Source organism: Bos grunniens, chromosome 4 (genome assembly GCF_055505025.1).
Source record: "Bos grunniens cultivar Pamir isolate PY7600 chromosome 4, Bosgru_T2T1.0, whole genome shotgun sequence".
NCBI lineage: Eukaryota > Metazoa > Chordata > Mammalia > Artiodactyla > Bovidae > Bos > Bos grunniens.
The window spans coordinates 58,350,023-58,371,738 of record NC_141168.1 but is presented as its reverse complement, the minus strand read 5'-3'; the positions used below and the strand labels follow the sequence as shown (position 1 = coordinate 58,371,738).

At 37.2% G+C, this 21,716-nt stretch overlaps 1 protein-coding gene across 1 annotated transcript in view; it reads left to right on the top strand.

Annotated features, from left to right (window-relative positions):
* The window catches only part of TBX20 (T-box transcription factor 20), a 46,757-nt gene extending 25,366 nt beyond the window's left edge, over positions 1-21,391 (top strand). The window contains exons 7-8 of the mRNA XM_086396526.1: positions 17,621-17,733; positions 20,101-21,391. Of these exons, the coding sequence (XP_086252652.1) occupies positions 17,621-17,733; positions 20,101-20,441 (454 nt within the window). The 3' untranslated portion in view covers positions 20,442-21,391. The remainder of the gene's footprint in view (positions 1-17,620; positions 17,734-20,100) is intronic.
* The last annotated feature ends 325 nt before the right edge of the window (positions 21,392-21,716 follow it).

The following is a 21,716-nucleotide window of genomic DNA, read 5'->3' as shown; positions in this document are numbered from 1 at the left end:
AGGTGGAGCCAAAGCAAAAACAACACCCAGTTGTGGATGTGACTGCAGATGGAAGTAAAGTCCGATGCTATAAAGAGCAATATTGCATAGGAACCTGGAATGTTAGGTCCATGAATCAAGGCAAATTAGAAGTGGTCAAATAGGAGATGGCAAGAGTGAACATTGACATTTTAGGAATCAGCAAACTAAAATGGACTGGAATGGGTGATTTTAACTCAGATGACCATTATATCTACTACTGTGGGCAAGAATCCCTTAGAAGAAATGGAGTAGCCATAATAGTCAACAAAAGAGTCCAAAATGCAGTACTTGGATGCAATCTCAAAAACAACAGGATGGTCTCTGTTCATTTCAAAGGCAAATCATTCAATATCACAGGAATCCAAGTCTATAACCCGACTAGTAATGCTGAAGAAGTTGAATGGGTCTATGGAGACCTACAAGACCTTCAAGAACACACACCTAAAAAAAGGTGTCCTTTTCACTATAGGGGACTGGAATGCAAAAGCAGGAAGTCAAGAAATACCTGGAATAACAGGCAAATTTGGCCTTGAAGTACAGAATGAAGCAGGGCAAAGGCTAATAGAATTTTGCCAAGAGAACGCACTGGTCATAGCAAAACCCTCTCCAACAACACAAGAGATGACTCTACACATGGAAATGACCAGATCATCAATACCAAAATCAGACTGATTATATTCTTTGCAGGCAAAGATGGAGAAGCTCTATACAGTCAGCAAAAACAAGACTGGGAGCTGACTTTGACTCAGATCATGAACACCTTATTGCCAAATTCAGACTTAAATTGAAGAAAGTAGGGAAAACCACTAGGCCATTCAGGTATGACCTAAATCAAATCCCTTATGATTATACAGTGGAAGTGAGAAATAGATTCAAGGGATTGGCTCTTATAGAGTGCCTGAAGAATTATGGACAGAGGTTTGTGACACTGTACAGGAAGCAGTGATCAAGACCATCCCCAAGAAAAAGAAATGCAAAAAGACAAAATGATTGTCTGAGGAGGCCTTACAAATAGCTGTGAAAAGAAGAGAAGCAAAACGCAAAGAAGAAAAGGAAAGATATACCCATTTGAATGCAGAATTCCAAAGAATAGCAAGGCGAGATAAGAAAGCCTTCCTCAGTCATAAGTGCAAAGAAATAGAGGAAAACAATAGAATGGGAAAGACTAGAAATCTCTTCAAGAAAATTAGAGACACCAACGGAATATTTCATGCAAAAATGGGCACAATAAAGGACAGAAATGGTATGAACCTAACAGAAGCAGAAGATATAAGAAGAGGTGGCAAGAATACACAGAAGACTACACAAAAAAGATCTTCATGACCCAGATAATCACAATGATGTGATTACTCACCTACAGGCTGACATCCTGGAATGCAAAGTCAAGTGGGCCTTAGGAAGCATCACTACGAACAAAGCTAGTGGAGGTGACAGGATTCCAGTTGAGCTATTTCAGATCCTAAAAGATGCTGCTGTAAAAGTGCTGCACTCAATATGCCAGCAAATTTGGAAAACTCAGCAGTTGCCACAGGACTGGAAAAGGTCAGTTTTCATTCCAATCCCAAAGAAAGGCAATGCCAAAGAATGCTCAAACTACCACACCATTGCACTCATCTTACACGCTAGGAAAGTAATGCTTAAAATTCTCCAAACCAGGCTTCAACAGTATGTGAACCATGAAATTCCAGATATTCAAGCTGGATTTAGAGAAGGCAGAGGAACCAGAGATTAAATGGCCAACATCCGTTGGATCATCAAAAAAGCAAGAGAGTTCCAGAAAAACATATACTTCTGCTTTATTAACTATGCCAAAGCCTTTGACTGTGTGGATCGCAACAAACTGTGGAAAATTCAGAAAGAGACTGGAATACCAGACCACCTGACCTGCCTCCTGAAAAATGTGTGTGCAGGTTAAGAAGCAACCGTTAGAACTGGACATGCAACAACAGACTGATTCCAAATTGGGAAAGAAGTACGTCAAGGCTGTATATTGTCACTCTGCTTATTTAACTTGTATGCAGAGTACATCATGAGAAATGCTGGACTGGATGAAGCATAAACTGGAATCAAGATTGCCGGGGGAAATATCAATAACCTCAGATGTGCAGATGACACCACCCTTATGGCAGAAAGCAAAAAAAAACTAAAGAGCCTCTTGATGAAAGTGAAAGAGGAGAGTGAAAAAGCTGGCTTAAAACTCAACATTCAGAAAACAAAGATCATGGCATCTGGTTCCATCCCTTCATGGCAAATAGACGGGGAAACAATGGAAACAGTGACAAGACTTTATATTTTGGGGGGCTCCAAAATCACTGCAGATGGTGACTGCAGCCAGGAAATTAAAAGACGCTTGCTCCTTGGAAGAAAAGTTATGACCAACCTAGACAGCATATTAAAAAGCAGAGACATTACTTTGCCAACAAAGGTCCATCTAGTCAAAGCTATGGCTTTTCCAGTAGTCATGTATGGATGTGAGAGTTGGACTATAAATAAAGCTGAGCCCTGAAGAATTGATGCTTTTGAACTGTAGTGTTGGAGAAGACTCTTGAGAGTCCCTTGGACTGCAAGGAGATCCAACCAGTCCATCCTAAAGGAAATCAGTCCTGAATATTCATTGGAAGGACTGATGCTGAAGCTGAAACTCTTAAAACTTTGGCCACCTGATGTGAAGAATTGACTCATTTGAAAAGACCCTGATGCCTGGAATGATGAATTCGGGAGGAGAAGGGGCTGGCAGAGGGTGAGATGGTTGGATGGCATCACCAACTCAATGGACATGAGTTTGAGTAAATTCCGGGAGTTGGTGATGGACAGGTAAGCCTGGCATACTGCAGTCCATGATGTTACAAAGAATCGGACATGACTGAGTGACTGAACTGAACTGAGCTGAGATGAGCATAGTTTTACTCCATCCAAGTTACTTTCAATAATCTTAATAAAATACTTCTAGAATAAAAATAGCCCCTTAAGTTTTACTTATGTTTATGAGAGACAAGTACCCAGACTGACTGCCATTTAGGGTGACGGACTTGATAATGATGCAGCCACATATTCCACTTAACTGAGTAAACATCCTGATGCCGGGAACTCACATGTACATGAAACTTAGAAGCTTTCAGTGGTCTGAGGGGTAAAAGAGCATCTTATGAGACTAGCTGCAAGTTTGCAAGATGACCTAAGTAGTGTGAAATTGGCCAAGGTTTTGGATTTCATTTCCAGGTATTTAAGTCTGAATTTTTCCTAAACAGCCTTTGGGGATGGAACAAATCAGATCAATTGATCTTTGGAGACCTAAAGAAATTAAATTAGTCTGGAGTCAGTTACTGCACTAAACCATCTAGTAATTGAATTGCCCCTTGTAACTGATTGAAAACAGCCCTATTTGTAACAATATAGAGAGCTTTTGTAAAATAAGAGATCTGAGAGAAAAACACATCTTTTTATGACATGATGACAGAAATTGCACTTTTCTATCCTAATTGAATATGGTGTTATAAATATGTGACCTTAATGATTTCAAGTTTCCTTTCCCAGATTTACAGCTACTGTATGAGATACCCAAACAAAAATGCCTTTAGGACTGGATATGTATGCCTTATACCTCTAAACTCACAGTATTATTCCTTCTACATCTGCACAAGCTTTGTAGATACTCTAAAAGCCATTCTGGTTTTCTCACTCTCATTTTATGAAGTTCTGTTGAGATACCTGAATGTGTCACATTCTTCACATGTAGCCTTACTCCCAGGGACAACATCACCCTTATTTGTAAAAGAAAACTAGTGTCATTAACAAAAGTAGAAGGTATTTTCATTAGCTGTTTTGTACATATACCTACAATGGACCGCTAAGAAGTAAATCAAAAGTCCAAAAGGGCTTCTCAGTATAATCTGATTTATAGCTATTTAGTTCAGGGAGAGAATTATCTACTAGTGCCATATAGTCTGTCAGATAGTCTGTCAGTTGGTGTTTTCTTTTTCTTTTTGGAGGAGTGAAGGGACATTTTCTAAGTGAAAGAAAGATAGTAAGTGAACGCATGGTATTACTTCTGAGAAAGGAGAGATGACTATGAAGATATTTGAATGTTCAAAATTAAGTTTATTCTGTTAGGTTTTTTTGTTTTTGTTTTGTACAAATAGAGTAAGTGGGAAAGGAATACGTTATATATAGTGCTGAATACTGACAGAGAAGGTAGAATAGACATTACCAGGCAACAGGAGAAAAGAGGAGTCAGGTATCTGATATGACAAACGCCAGATCTTTTTACTTGTCATTTTCAAATTTTCTTGATACTGTTTGACATTTATACTTCCAGTGTTTGGAATCATTTTGTCCAGTCTTCTTAAAAAAAAGAAAGTCGTTGGAATTTTGGTTGGGCTTGTGTTGAACTTGTATAATGATTTGGGGGAGAAAAATGATGTCTTTACAGTACTGAGACTTCTAGGAATACATCATATGTTTGTCTTTTTATGAAACTTATGTTCTTTAGAAGTTAGGGTGTTTTCAAGTCTGTAAGTCCTACACATTTTTTTCAGGCACATAGCTAGGTTTATTAGAATTACATTGTCCAGTTTAATAGCCAATGGCCACAGATGGTTAGTGAAGAAATGTGGCTATTCCATATTGAGAAGTACTATAAGTACCAAAAAAACAAAAACAAAAAACAGACACTGATTTTCAGGATTTAGTGTGAAAAAAGATGGAAAATATCTCAACAGTAGTTTTAGGATACTGATAACATGCTGAAATAATATTTTGCAGATATATTGCGTTAAATAAATTACTAAAATTAATCTCATCTGCTTTTTAAAACTTTGACAGCTAGACTATTTAAAATTACACATATGGCTCATGATAGCTTTCTTTTGTCTTGCATGTACTAGAAGGTTATTTTAGGGGTGGCTTATTTTTGAAAATAGAATTTTCTAGTCTATAAAAAGTTATTGATTCCTATATGTCATTGGCATCCTGCCATTTTACTGAACTTCGAAAACATTAGTTTTAATAATTTTTCTTTTTAGTCTCTTGAGTTTTCCACTTAGATCTCCATATCAACTGCAAAAATGACAATTTTATCTTTTTCCTTCTAATAGTCATGCTTTTTACAATGTCTTTTTCTTGTTATATTACATTGATTAAAATTTCCAGAACACTATTAAAATGTAATTGTGATAGTTAGCATTTTTCTCTTGTTCTTGACTTATTTAGTAATGCCTCTAGTATTTTATCATTATATATGGTTTTCATTGGCTTTTGGTTTTGGATTGATATTCTTTATCATACTGAAGTAATACCTTTCCATGCCTAAATTAAGAACTTTTTGCTATTCTGAATGTTACTGAATTTAAGTGCTCTTTTAACATGCATGGAGACAATTTGAATTATTTTTCTACTGTACATAACAATAGGATTAATTCTAGTCATATTGTCTATGGTGAGCCATCCTTCCATCCTTGTATTTCTGGAATACATCCTATCTGGATTCTGTTTTTCTTGTAATATATTGTTGAATTTAATTTACCCATATTTTATTAACACTTAAGACTTTTAGTATCAGTCTTCATAATAGAGATACATTTTGTTTCTTCTTCCTTGTCAGCTTTTAGTATCAGGTTTCTGCTAGTCTGAATGAACTGAAATATCTTCCTGCTTTTTATTGCTTGATCAGTTTAAATCCAAAGAAGTGATCCTTTACAATCTTGTGCATAAACTCATCTGGAGAATTCTTGGGGTGAATTAAGTACCTTTAACTACTTTTTTGGTTTGTTCCATAGTTTATCAGTCAGATATGCATTTACTTCTATCCCATTTAATGCCTGTCTTGAGTTCTGCTTTGTCTAACCTTATATTGCTATACCTTAACATTTGTTGGTTTTATTTGCCTTTTAATTTTTAAAAATCTTTGTTCTAACAGCAAGAGACCTCTCTTCTCTTGCATCATTAAACAAATATCTTGACATTTCTTTCGTCAAGTGAAAAACAGCCTCCTCCTGATGCCATGTGTCTGTTGAGTTACTGATTCTCCCAGTTTTCTCCTCCTTCTTATAGTGAAGCTCCTTAAAAAGAGTTCTGTGCATTTTCTTCTCAGTTTTTCTCTTCCCTCTGTCTCTTCTACCCTGTCTTTTAGAGTTTCATCTACTACTCCACCAGTCCACCCATGTCCAGGTCACCAGTAAACTCCCCACTGCTAAGCTCAATGGTCACTTCTCAGTCCTATTTCACCTATTACTGGCGTTTGACATTGTCATTTATTCTCTCCCTTTTTCCTCTTTGCTTCCAAGACCTCTCACAATTTCTGGTTTTTATTCTACTCCACTGGCCATTCTTTCTCCATCCACTTCTCGGTTCTTCCCCTTGTCCTCTATCTGTAAGATAGTAATACGGTCCAGGCCTTAGTCCTTGGACTTCTTCTCTTCTCAGTCCACATCCCCTTCCTGAGTGATATGAGCAGTTAGTTTCCTGCCTTTAAATGCTGTTATATGCTGACTTCTGTCAAATTTACACCTCTGGTTCTGGTTTCCCTAGAGTCAAAGCTCTGGCTGTCTCTCTTCTTTTTCCCTCTCCCTTAAGGGTACCTTAAATCTCACACATCTATGACAGGATGCCCAATCACACTTCTACATCTGTGCTTCTCTTATAGTTCCCTTCTCAGCTGCATCTTTCCCATTGCTCAGCCAAAAGACTGGGAGTCGCCCTTCCTGGCTTGTCTTTATCTCTCACTTTCCCTTGTGGCTCAGCTGGTAAAGAATCTGCCTGCAATGTGGGAGGCCTGGGTTTGATACCTGGGTTGGGAAGATCCCGTGGAGAAAGGAAAGGTTACCCACTGCAGTATTCTGGTCTGGAGAATTCCATGGATTATATAATCCATGGGGTCGCAAAGAGTCAGACACGACTGAGATACTTTCACTTCTACATCAGTTCAGTTCAGTTCAGTCGCTCTGTCGTGTCCGACTCTTTGCAACCCCATGAATCGCGGCACGCCAGGCCTCCCTGTCCATCACCAACTCCCAGGGTTCACTGAGACTCACGTCCATCGAGTCAGTGATGCCATCCAGCCATCTCATCCTCCGTCGTCCCCTTCTCCTCCTGCCCCCAATCCCTCCCAGCATCAGAGTCTTTTCCAATGAGTCAGCACTTCCCATGAGGTGGCCAAAGTACTGGAGTTTCAGCTTTAGCATCATTCCTTCCAAAGAAATCCCAGGGCTGATCTCCTTCAGAATGGACTGGTTGGGTCTCCCTGCAGTCCAAGGGACTCTCGAGAGTCTTCTCCAACACCACAGGTCAAAAGCATCAATTCTTCAGCACTCAGCCTTCTTCACAGTCCAACTCTCACATCCATACATGACCACAGGAAAAACCATAGCCTTGACTAGATGGACCTTTGTTGGCAAAGTAATGTCTCTGCTTTTGAACATGTTATCTAAGTTGGACATAACTTTCCTTCCAAGGAGTAAGCGTCTTTTAATTACAGTTGACTAATTTTTCAAACTATATCCAGAGAAGTCCAACTACTTTTTACCATTCCTGCTGCTACCACTCCTAGATTTATCTAGGACTCTATCATCTGTTTTTCTGTTGATTTTTCTATGTCCATTCTTACTGCTCTTAAGTCAGCTTTCAGTTCACCAATCAGAATGATCTTTTAAGAAAAAAGTCAGATCACATCAGTCTTGCTCAGAACTCTCCAGTGACTCATCTTCCCGTTCACTGTAAAACTCAAAGTCCAGACAAGGCCTGAAAGGTTCCATAGAGTCTGATCCGGACCCTCCCAGTTATCTTTCTGAACTCATCTACCTTTGTCTTGCTTGTTTTTTTTTGTTTTTTTTTTTTTTTACATAGCCAGGTCCATCTCAGCCCCAGTTAGGGCCTTTATACTCACATATGCAGCCCCTATAGCTGATTGGTCCAGTGCTTTGCCTTTTGTTTCCTAGTATATCCCCAGAACCTGGAATAGTGCCTGGTACATAGTAAACACTCAAATATTTGTTGAGTAAATAATGATATGTATTTTTGTAAAATGTCATATAGAGTATGTGTATTTTTAAAAACTTGTCTGAAGGTCTTTGTGTTTTAATAGAAAAATTTTGTCTGTCTCCAAGTATTACAAGTATTACATGTATTCCTGCTGATATGTTTTGTTTTGTTTCTTTCTGTTTCTGCTGTTTGTTAAGTTCAGCTATTCGTTTTATCTTTTATTTTCTCTTCCTGTCTTTTGTTAAATTTATCCAGTCTTCCTCCTCTTTATTATGGTTAACGTTCCATAGCCACCACGTGTTACAGGCAGTGGGCTATATAGTTGACACATTTTATTTCAGTTATACTTCAAAATAATTCTATAATAAAGAATGATTATCATTCCTATTCAGCTGAAGCTTAAAGAGATTAATACTTTATGCAAATTCACATAGTGTAATTTGTGACAGCTGAGCCTCACACCCAGGTTGGTTTGTCTGAAACCAAAGTCCTTTCTCTTATTCATTATATTTCTTTTAAATATGCTTTTAAATTCTGAAAGACTTAATTGTAAAATTGATGTTTCTATGTTATTGTTAGGAATGAAACTATATATTTTCTTTTCTTGTAAAATAGGAGATATTTGAAAGCGAAATGAAAGTGAAAGTCATGTCCGACTCTTGGTGACCCCATGGACTGTACAACCCATAGAATTCTCCAGGCCAGAATACTGGAGATATTTATTATGTGATTATTTCCTTGTAGTGCCCCTCCCTCAACCTATAGTTTTGTTTTAAATAATCTGGGACTTAAAGTTCAGCTTCTTATTCATGTATCTTCTTCATCTTCTCTTTAAATTCTTTTTCTTAATGTAAGGATCAGAAATCCATCAACTGAAATCATTTCAATTTACTTCTAGTCCTATTCATTTCACTGTTTAATGTTCACTTCTGTTGTACTCATTACTGAAATTGTGTTCAGGCTATTCTCAGCTGTTGATAAATGTTGAGTAATTGGTTGAGGAAGGAGATATGGGTTATTCTCTTTATTAGTTCCTATATATCTGAGAGGATCCGTTGCCATTATCATAAACCTGACTAGGGTCACAGCTTTTCTCCTCAGAACTCTTTCAACCTTTCTTTGTTGTCTAGTTTTTAAATACTGTAGATAGGGTAAAAGCTGATGCTAAACCCACTGTGGGAAACTTTCCATTGTGGGAAAGTTGCCTTTTTTTTTCTGTCTGATAAAATATGCTTTTAGAAAGTTTTCTTTGAAATTCGGAAATTGTACCAGTATTTAACTGTAAATTTTTTTTTCATTAATATTTACAATATAATTGAGCCCTTCAATTTGAAAAATCAAGTTGTTTCTCATCTCAAGAAAAATTTTTTTCTCTTCTGGCTTCTAATCTGTCTGCTCTATTCAGACATACTAAAATTCCTATTGTATATATGTTACATCAATCCCCTACTTCTCTTATCTATTGTTTAATAATTTTTATCTTTTTAAGTGTTTACTCTGATACTGGAAGGATTTCTTATATGAATCTTCTAATACGTTGAGTCTGTTTTCCATGGCATCAGGTATTTTGTTTGCTCTCCTTATTGAGTTCTTTTAAAATGTGGTAGTTACTATATTGTCATTTTTCAAGTATACTTTTACATTTCCAAACTGTTTTCTTTTCATGTCTGCTAGTCCTGCTTTATCAATACAGGGTGTTCTTAAATCTCACGAAAAACTTGAAAGTACAGTTAGAGACTTAAAATACTTCTCCCTGTTGCCTGGAACAAGGCAGTTTCAAAAGAGATTGCTTGTTAACGTTTTTTAAAATTAGTTTTCTTCTTTTGGATTGCGGAGTATTTTTGTAATGTCCACTTATCTTTCTCTAGCTCATGTATAGAATGGAGTGTCTGTTTAGTGTTAGGAGCTGAGATTAATTGTGAATAAAACCATGTGAATCTATGAAATCTTTCAGGTGCAGACTGAAAAAGGGGTAATAATTTATAAATTTATTATAAGTATGCCCATGTGGAAATATAATTATTCTGTTCGGGTTAGGAAGTTGTTGCAGATAGGAGGAGATAGCCTTGGAAAAGGGAGTTTTAACTTTACATTAACTTTGATCAAATTACCCTGTCTGCCTCAGTAGCTAGAAATCAGCAGCTCCCTCTCCATGCCAATAAAGCAACCTCAAGGCCCTTTTCCAGAGCCCGTGGTGGTCACTGGCCCCACGCCTTTCAGTGTACCAAAGCCACGGTGTGCAGCTGAGCACGTGCTGTTGTGGGATTCCTTCCTCAAAGCCTCCAGCAGTGTGAGAATCTGCTTCTCATCAGCTGCTCAAAGACCTGCCTCTATCATTGATTTCTGCTGCTCCAAGGTGGGGTTTAGGTTAAGCTCTGACAGAGGGCTTTTCATCTCTTCCCCACTGCATGCACCCTCACTGCCCCCAGGTACCCTTCCTCCGTATAGAGCAGCGAACTCGAGCTGTTTGATGCTCCCTTCACGTCCTTTCCTGTGACTGACATGTCAGTTTGCAGCTGGCACGCCACCGTGTTTTCTCAGTCATGTCGGGGGGGCAGAGAATTAAATACATAGGCTTATCTCACCTTAGTGGTTCAGGATTCATATTGAGAGTCTCTATAAAATATGTTTAAAACTCCCTGGCATTGAACAAAACTTTCAAACACATGAAATTTGGACACAAGCCCAATGGGAATCAGGTCCTTTTGCTCAGAGCTCAAATACTCTCTATTAGTTTAGCCAAAGAAGAAAACTTCTGGAAACAAGGTTGCAAATTTGATATTCTGAAAATTTATAGTTTTATCTATATCAGGCAATGGAGCATCAATTATTTTTTGGCAGATCTGCTAAAGACGTTCACAGGAAATAAGGACTTCTGGTGCCAGAAAGAAAGTAGTGTTGGTTCTAACATAGCTCTAAGCTGGCTTGTGGAGTTTCTGAGGCAGTAAAGTTTTCATAAGAGCTGTGTGGGGTAAGTGGGGCCCATCTCTAATATGGTAAATAGCTTAGAACAGGGGTTTGAAAACCCTATTGTCTTCCACCTGTTTGGTATAGCCCTCAAGATAAGAATGGTCTTTACATTTTAAATGGTTGAAAAAGTTATAAAAATAACATTTTGTGACATGTAATAATATAAAATTAAAATTCATTGTCTATAAATTTTTATTAAAGGACAATCACGTTTTTCAATTTATGTATTTTAATTTATGTATATGTGGTTGCTTTCGGGCTACAATGACAGAGCTGTGTATATATGACAGAGATCCTAAGGCCTACAAAGCTTAACATATTTCCCATCTGGCCTTTACAGAGAAAATTTGCTGATCCCAGGCTTAGAGCTGTAAGGGCCTGAGGAAATGATGGCAGCAAGGAAAACTCTTACCCAGAAATTGTACCTTCTTAGAATGATATTTAAAATGAAGAAACTCAGAATTTCATTTCGAGGCCCATGTGGTGATGCTAGTTGACAAAGCTGGTGAGAGGTGATCTCTGCCAGGACTTTCTCCTCCCTGTCTTTACAGTGGTACTTTTTGAGACATGTTTTTGGGGTCATTTTAGCACCTGTAGTTCAAGCCAGAAGAAAGACAGCAGAGCAAGAGGACAAAGTGACAACCTGGAGATGCATACTTTTAAAAAGTATCTATACATTTTAATATCTATGCCACTTTTATATATCTTGTCTTATGCCTCAGAAATTATGAATAATTGAAAAATAGGTTGTAATTTTTTTTTCTCTTTCAGAGTACTAGAAACTTGCAGGGCCTTTAGAAAACAGTATAAAAGGCATTTGGGAAAGTAAGTGTTAGAAAAGCTTCTAAGACACAATCCAGTTTATTATTAAGGAAGTAGAAAATACTTTTCCCAATGTTTCCCAAACTTGCATTATAAAATGGAAAAATAATGATATTTTAAATGTGTAAAAATCCAGGGCTCCAACTTTAAATAAGTCAAATGTGAGTCTCCACCTCTCAGAATCCTCCTCTCCCCAGACAGACTCTGTTCTCATTTGAAGGGTATGTGTGTGTGTATACCTACATGTACCTTAAAGGTAAAATCCTACTTGAGTTCATACTAATCCTTTCCACTTCTATTCAGAATGATAAGGTTTTTACTGAACCTCTCTGACCTTACACCTATATCTCTTTTCATTCATGCTGAGCCTCTAGTTCTCAGTGACACCAGGAATTATGATAGAATATTCTGTCATTGCTCCTTTGCTTTATCCCACAGCATATAGAAGTATAGCAATCTCAGAATATGTATGTCTAGATATCTCCAACAATGTGACAACTAAAAACAGTTAAAAATCTTTTTATGGCTATTTTTGTCCTTAGTGTAGATTCTACTAGAGTGTATTTGGGTTTTGTTTTTTTTTTTTGCCTTTGAATATGCCATGTGCTCTAGATTTGTCTTGAAATCATGTAAATCATTTCTTAAATAACCATATAAGAAAATTATGCTTTTTTAAATTCCAAAAAATAAAAAATACAATAAAACATGAACTTAAATGTGTATCATTAGGTTGGTGGTATGACTACCAAAACAAAAACACTCTAGTAGAATCTACACTAAAGACAAAAAGAACCACAAAAAGATTTTTAACTATTTTTAGTTTCCCTATCATTATACCAGTGAGGCAAGTGGGACCTAGAGAGTGATCTGCCAGATCACAGAATTCGTCAGTACAAGATTTGGGGTTAGAACTCAGGGTTCTTTGCAACTAGTACTGGACTTTTTCAAAATGACTCTTTAAAATTTTTACTTCTATTTATATATTTGTAGGTTCATAAATTGTTAGAGCCATAATAGATCTTAGAGATCATCTATCCAGCCCACCATTTCCCTGCTATACCTTCATTTAATGGGAGAAGGCAGAGACCAGATGCAGATAAGGAATCTGATTACATGGCTTCTTATTAAAGAAACTTCTTTTCCATCATCTCCAATGAAGACAGAGTTAGTGTAAGAGACTGTATGTATAAAATGAAAGTTATTTTGTTTGGTAACCAGGTTAAAGCCTGCTTTTAAATAAAATCTATTAATGTAGTAAATTGAAATAGTCTGATGACAATAACCACAGAAAGGAAGGGATGACTTTTAACAGAATGATAAGAAGTTACAACAAAACTCTTTTAACTAGCAAGCTATGTTCCTGCATTTAAAATGTTACTCATTTATTCACAGCTTCTAAGAGGAAACATTTATATTACAAAACAGTGTCAAACAAACCAGTGAATGTGATAGAGTACCAAAGTTATTCACAGTTGATTCATGGTCATAATTTATCCTCCTTTTTTCTTGCTTGTGTCTTTCTATCTGTACAAAGGATATTTGTTCCCTGCCTCACAATTTACTAAAGTTTATTTTTAGAGGCTGCATAATCTGTACTTTGCTTGGGACCTTGGTTCTAGTCACAAAGGTTAGACTCAGGGAACTATTTTTTCCCCACAGTGGTACAGTTTACTTAAGTTGCTAATAATGATATAAAACCAGAAATGCAGATTACTATTGAAAAGAAAAATTAGTAAGATTAAGTCAAATAAATAAAAATAAACTAAAATCTGAAAGAGCTTTTAAAAAGATTAGAATTACTTTGTTTTTCCAAAATATATTGTGTGTATTTCTGTTCTCAAATTAAAATTAATGATTTATAATACATCTTCAATTATATTATCTAAAGTTTTCATTTATTAAGTACTTTGTGGAAGCAACAAATATTGATATATTATCTAATGGTAATTTATAACATTATCTGCATAAATCTTCAGAAGAATATTGTGACAAGCAGTTATTTATAAAGGCTCAGTAAGACATGATATAAACATGAGAAAACTGATGATCAAGGATAACTTTAAATATTTTGTTTCCTATAAATTAGATTTGATTTTAATGAATCTGACATTTTATCCCTGAATGTAGCTTTTTTCCAGTTTATATTTAGAAAAAGAGAAAGTTACAATGTAAATTGAAATAACATTTAATTTTTACTTAATTTTCTCTGTGATATATATATTATAGGATGGTTTAAATGAAGCATAGCATGTTATAGCAACTAGAAGTCTCAATTTAATTTAAAATGATTGTGATTATGTAGCCAGCTTTAGAAATATGATTTTGAAACTTAATAGTTTTAATTTTGTTACCTATAAACATTTACTGAGCACTTATTATATGCCAAATGCCAATATAAACTCTGTGTGTTTAATTCATTCAATCTTTTTTTTTAAGTTATATTATTTTGTTTATTCTTTGAGTTCAGTCTAGTATTGACTTAAATAAATATACCAAGTCCTTCACATCTCTGTTACGACCACACATGTAAAAGATAATTGGCGAGAAGTTTCCAGTGAATAGAAAATGAATTACCTGCACGACTTACCAAAGTGAAATGAGTAACAAGGATGACTAATGTCTAAAGCCTGTATCACATAATCCTAGTGAGATTTAAAAACTTTTTTAATTGAAGGCTAATTGCTTTACAGAATTTTGTGGTTTTCTGTCATACATCAATAAGAATCAGCCATAGGCACACCCATGTCCCTCCCTCCCAGACCTCCCTCCCGTTAGAATTAATTATTAATAATAATAATTAGTAAAACCTAATATCCTCATGCTGCAGATGAGAAAACTGAGGCACAGAGAAGTGAAGTGATTTGCCCAAAGGCACACAGAACAAGTGGCAGGACTGGGATCTGAGCTAAGCAGGTTCCAGTACCTACTACACTAGGGTGGTGGTTCTCCAAGTGTGAGCTCCATGTCAGCAGCATCAGTGTTACCTGAAAACACACTGCGAGTCATATTCTCAGGCCATACTTTGGACTTACTAAATCAAAGACTCGAGGGTGGGGTCCATAAATCTGTGTTTTGGCCAGCCCTCTGGGTAATTTTGATGAACACTGTCTTAGTCTGGTTGGGCTACTATAACAAAAATGCCATAGACTGTGAGAGATTTAAACAACAGACATTTATTTCTCACAGTTCTGGAAGCTGGGGAGTCTAAGATCAATGAGCTGGCAGATTTCAGTTTTTCATGAGGACCTGCTTTCTGCTTCATAGACAGCTATCTTCTCACTGTGTCCTCACATGGCTGAGGAAAAGAAAGCTAAAGCAAACTCTTCTTTCTCTTCTTATAAGGGTACTAATCCCATCATGAGGGCTTCACCCTTAAGACATAATTGTCTACTAAAGGATGCACATCCTAAAATCATCACCATGGGGATTAAGATTTCAACAAGAATTTGGGGGACATAAACAGTTCATAAGACACTAAAGTTTGAGAACCACTACTGAGAAGGCAATGGCACCCCGCTCCAGTACTCTTGCCTGGAAACTCCCATGGATGGAGGAGGCTGGTGGGCTGCAGTCCATGGGGTCGCTGAGGGTCGGACACGACTGAGCGACTTCACTTTCACTTTTCACTTTCATGCATTGGAGAAGGAAATGGCAACCCACTCCAGTGTTCTTGCCTGGAGAATCCCAGGGACGGGGGAGCCTGGTGGGCTGCCGTCTCTGCGGTCACACAGAGTCGGACACAACTGAAGCGACTTAGCAGCAGCAGCCTAGATAAATCATTGTTCTCTCCCTCAATCAGAGGCCAACAGTGTAGTGGTAGAGATGATCATGCAAACACATAATTGCCATCCATCTAGTAAATGCATTTAAAGAGGAATATATTAGGTATAGCAGTGGTGCAAAGAAGAGTGTGAAGGAAAAGGAAGATTTTGCTTTTTGAGCATTAAGAAATTTGTACTGAAGTTTCAGAGACAGAGGACTGGCAGTCAACTCAATACTGATGACAGTATGTTGGTTTTGCTTATCAGGAGTTTGAACAAATAGTTCAGATGACTTCCAGTATTTCTGGAGCATTTTTGCAGAATCAACATAATAACTGAAGCTATCCTATTATCTTGCCTACCTTCTGGCTATGATTGTGTCTCTCACATGTATATTATTCTTTGAATTGATGCTTACGTATTAGTCCGAAGAGATCTCTTAAAGATACCTAAGATAATGATGTATTCTTTTTTCCTAGAAAAATCAGTTAGTGTTAGATATTGGAAATTCAACCTTCAATAATGTTACCCATTTTATTTATCTATTAAAATCCAAACTAACTACTGTCTCTTGCTTTGGGATATAACAGAACTGAGCATTACAAGGCACTGTCCTAGCTTGTAATACCTAAATCACTTAACTCATTAAATGAGTCATCCCTTATTTTTCAGAGCACAGTAGTCTAGAAATGCTCACAATAGTCTTCCAGGCTAAACAGATTCTTTGCACTTTTCATCCTACTGGAAACAGGGATTAGACATAAAGTAAACAACATGGGCTGTCTATTCTTTGTAACATCTTCGAAGAGATGGCCCTGATTTGCACCACTGTTTTCAATCACTTAAAAGGCAATAATTTAATTATGCCATCCTTTATATAAGAACTGCCATTGCTTTCAGTTCACTTCCAGGCCTGACACAAATAAATCACTTCAATAAAATCCTTTTTTTCCTCCGTCTTAGAGATGAGAATAAGTAATGATACCAGTGATTTGCCAAGGAAAAAATGAATATAATATACTTCTTATAGAGAGGCAAAATATTTCACAAAGCCACAGTTTATTATTTAAACAATTTTTCTTGGGTGTATGTGAAAAAGGTTTAAATAATTTTATATTAGGGCATTTTTAGAGAGGCAGATACTACACTCTGTTTTTGAACTTAAATGCTGAGAGAGAGCAGTCTAAATGCCTAGGATGGGCAGTGGAATATACCTTAGAAATACATCATCCATGATTTCAGCCCATTGATGATCAAGCCTTTCTGACTTTACAAAGAGAAGATGTCTTCCAGGGTATCTGAAGCAAGTTCTTTTCTCATGTGAAGATAACTAATTCTTTCCTAAATTCATTTTAAATAATATGACACATGGCTTAGATTAAAAGCTTGAATTAATCAGCTTGAATATTATAGTTGTCATTTTATTAAAATTTGCACATCTCAATTGACTTTTTTCTTAATTACCCAAGTTACCCAGAAAGACAGTCATGCTCTAATATTATAATGAATTAAGACCTTGAGTAAGTGACTCAGCAATTGTCATATACTCTATGCACTTACTGGTTTTATTAGTAAACACCGAGTCTTTGTATGGCTAATGATATTTTGAACTATGGGCCAGTATTTCATCAGATGTTCAGTTAGTGCCATTCATATCAGGTGAGTGTTGTGTTCATTAGCTGATAAAGTCACAGGACTGCAGCTCCTTGTGGTAAATTCATTATTTTTTTTAACGTCCTTAATCTCTATATTCTTATGGTTATATTTTATAGCTCCTTGTTCACGTTTGCCCCTAATTTTGTAGAATTTCGGGGGACTGTCCCTATCCTGTCCTATTTGTTTCCTTGTATTTATTAGAAACAAATACAAAGTTTCTTATATTTGTATGCTTGAGGTCATGTTTCTGAGCCATCTACAATGAAATGTGCATGTTTTGAATGTTGTCTGCCTCTGAAGTGGTGGGTTTTTGACTGAGAAAATGGTTTTACTGACTAGTACATCATTTTTAAGACTCCTCTCCTCTGATTACTTAACTTTTTGGTTTACTCACCATGTGTCATTCTCTAACCTAGGGAAAGTGTGGAGAGCCTGATTCAAAAGCATTCCTATGCCCGCTCACCCATCCGTACCTATGGAGGAGAAGAGGATGTGCTGGGGGATGAGGTTCAGACAACACAAAATCGAGGTAAGACTGCTTCCAGGCTATGCAACTGCTAGGAGCAAGAGTGCCCAATGGAGAACAAAGACAGGGAGGTGATGAGACTTCTAGTCCTCAAGGGAGAGATGGCTCCAAAGTATTTTAGGAACCTCTTCAGGAAGGGACAGCCTGAGGCTGATCATTATTTTGCCTCTACCTCTTAAGTGATTATGTTGCCTGAAGCTTTCCTGTGGCTTGTTTTCCAGTAAAAGGACACTGAGCCTCTGAGTCAGGGCTTAGGAGTTATTTCTCTGTTATCTACTACCAAAGAACTAGTGGATATGAGGGGTAGTTCCTTAATCTTTCTGAATCTGTTTTACAATCTGAAAATCAGGGAATATATCTGTTTTACTTATATCAGGAATATCTTATTAGGATCAATAATTAGAATGGAAAATATTTAAAAAATGAAGATTCTCTTAGTGGAGCGTATTGTGTAGAGGTGGTGTCCTGGGTGGTGAGAGTCCGGGAATATTAAAAAGTTGCTCTGTTGCAGATGTTAAGGGAGGAGCTCTTTGTGTCTGGAGTTCAGACAAAAGAGACTAGAGGGTGCCTGGACACAGGGATGTTTGTATAGGGAGAGTCTTATATGGACATATTTTTATGTCCATGATAAGTAATAGCATAAACAGACAAAACATATGACATCTCTTGTAAATAAATCCAAATGAGCTACTAGTAATTATGCAGTTGGAAAATTCACTGTCAACCTTTGTTTAAACTTCTGGATATTGTGATATAAGAAAAACTTACTCTTGCAACTTGTTAATTAGCTAATAAAAAATTATGGAAACTAAGCTGTTATTCCTCATAGTCTGTAATGATGTGCATGTGTGCTCAGGCTTTGAATGTTTGTTAGTCCCTCAGTCATGTCCAACTCTTTGTGACCCCATGGATTACATACAGCCCATCAGGCTCCTCTGTCCATGGGATTTTCCAGGCAAGAATACTGGAGTGGGTTGCCATTTCCTACTCCAGGGCATCTTCCCTACCCAGGGATCAAACACACATTTCTTGTATCTCCTACATTGGCAGACAGATTCTTTATCACTGCATCACCTGGAAGCCCCCCTACTACATACTAAGTATATGATAATACAATATGCACATATATTTTATATTGTGATAATTTGTTATTTTCTATTGATGTGGCTTCTAATCTTGGTCAGTACTATGCTATTTTCTTAAACACAGTATTTTGTTTTTAAAACATGATAACATGTTTTTATATCTGGTAGGGGAAATCTATGCTTGTTATAATTAAAAATATTTTAATATTCTAAACATTATTTGTCCTGATAATTTTGCAAATTGAACGTGGAAAAAAGTTTGGCATCTCATTGGTTTTTAAAGTTAAGGTGTTAGTCACACAGTTGTATTTGATTCTTTGTGACCCTATGGACTGTAACCCACCAGGCTCCTCTGTCCATGGAATTCCCCAGGCAAGAATACTGGAATGGGTTGCCATTTCCTTCTCCAGGGGATCTTCCCAACCCAGGGATTGAACTCAGGTCACCTGCATTGCAGACAGATTCTTTACCATCTGAGCCACCAGGGAAGCCATTCATTGGCTTTATACTAAACTAATACATTAATTTGGGAATAAATGAATTTTAAAAAGGCATTTTATTTTTCATCCCAGAATATGGCATGTGTCTCCAATTATTAAAACCTTTCCTTCCATCTTTTGGTAGTTGTGTGAAAAACTTCTAGTAAGTATTATGCATTTTTTTAGAGTAATTTCTAAGTATTTTTTGTTTATTTTTGGTGTTTATTACTCCCACATTTCAACTTCTGGGTATAGCTGGCACATTAAAATATGTTTGATTTTTGTGTATCTGTCTTAAATATAATCAACATAGTAAATGTTCTCATTATTTCAAAAATAAAAGGGTTATAGAAGCTAAAAAAAAAAAAGAAGAAAAGAAAAACACTCTTGTGGGTTTTCACAATGGCTTTAGCAACCAGGTAGCTTTGTTGAAGCTTGTCTGTCCAGCCTTACAGGGATGCTGGAGGTTAAGACAGTGATAAGCTATTTGAACTTCTTTAAAGGGAATCAGGTCATTATCTTAAGGCAGGGTGCTAGCACTGTAGCCACTCTCAGAGTATGCAGGCAATCTAATGAGTACGTCTTTTTCTATTTATCAAGTTCTCTCTTCCATATATGGTATAAATGATATCCTCTTGTGTGGAAAGGTAGAGATGCCTCCTGATTGAACTGTTTCTCTTTTAAAACTGTAGATCTATATCTATCTATATATATTTTTAAATTGATGCTTACAGATAATGTAATTCTTGATTTGCATGTTGAAGTACAGTTTTTGTCTAATGAGATTTTTTTTTTTTTCCTTTCAGGATCAGCCTTTACAACATCTGATAATTTGTCTCTTAGCTCCTGGGTATCGTCTTCATCCAGTTTTCCTGCATTTCAGCACCCACAGTCCCTGACTGCTCTCGGCACCAGCACGGCATCCATAGCAACACCCATTCCTCACCCCATACAGGGCTCTCTGCCACCATACAGCCGACTTGGGATGCCTCTGACCCCATCAGCCATTGCCAGCTCCATGCAGGGGAGTGGCCCAACATTCCCCTCATTCCACATGCCGCGGTATCATCACTACTTTCAGCAGGGTCCCTATGCTGCTATCCAAGGACTGCGCCATTCCTCTGCTGTGATGACGCCGTTTGTATGACTCTTCTAAAAGGAGAGTCCAGATCCAGAATGTGCAGATGGGTATGCAAATATAGGACAGGGGTGGTGGGTGGGATCAGGGGTGTTGGAGCAGGGGCTCTCCAGGAGACACGGGACCTATGAAAGAGGAGAGCTGGACTCAACAATAAAACCTACCACTGAGGGAAAGCACCATGGACCAGGCTTCATCTGTAGCTGGGGGACAGCTTTTGAGTTTGAGAGAGAATCAGTGTAAAGTTCTTAGCTAGCCTAAGTCCTGGAACTGAAAGGATATCAATCTACCCAGAAAGTTTAATAATACAAAGCAGATGAATCTTAAGGTGCATTATTCCTAGTGGTTAAAAATGCTGTGTCAATGCAGTAATGTATAAAGTCAACATGTATAGGTTTTCTTTCCAGTTTCCACAGGTTAAAAGAATCTTCAAAGGGGCAATACTGTATAACATAGTGACCATAACGCATAATGACTAACTTAAGTCAATTCTGTCTGTGGAAACGAGAGCCAATAGAGAAGTATTTATAGTGCTGTAGCTCAAGCATGTTTCGTTTTCCTTTGTGTTAGTTTGCTGGGGAAGGAGCTGAGATGATGCTAATGCATCCTATTTTGTGGATGAGTAGGTGGTAATGACTTCACAAAGTTCTTTCTGTAATACCGAAGGGCCAGTACCTGACAAGTTCTTTTTCACAGTCTTGTCTTCTTTCTTCCTAATTCTGTTTCTTGCAATTATTTGCCATTTATGTAGGAAAAATTTTCCATATTCAATTGTGAAATAAGAGGCTCTGTTTGTTACATTGTAAAACTGAGGTTTTCTTTTTCTAGGCTGCATTGTAAATACACTGCTTACTTATTCACTGAGGGACACTCAAAGTCTCTACACCTTGACATGTGAGACTTTGTTTCACTTAACAGCTATAATAAAAAGATGGTTGCCCTATTCTGAAAGGAATTTTTCTGCCGTGAGTACCAAAGTCCCTTTCATTTTTACTTCAGCTTTGAGAGAACTTCGTTTGTTGTTGTTTAATCACTAAGTTGTATCTGACTCTTTTGTGACCCTCATAGGCTGTACCCTACCAGGCTCCTCTGTCCATGGGATTTTCCAGGCAAGAATACTGGAGTGGGTTGTCATTTCCTTCTCCAGGGCATCTTCCCAACCCAGGGATCGAACCCGCATCTCCTGCATTGCAGGCAGATTCTTTTCCCTGAGCCACCAGGGAAGCCCCTTGGAAAACCTTATGGATATTAAAATGCACCAGATCAAATTCTCATTTTCAATAA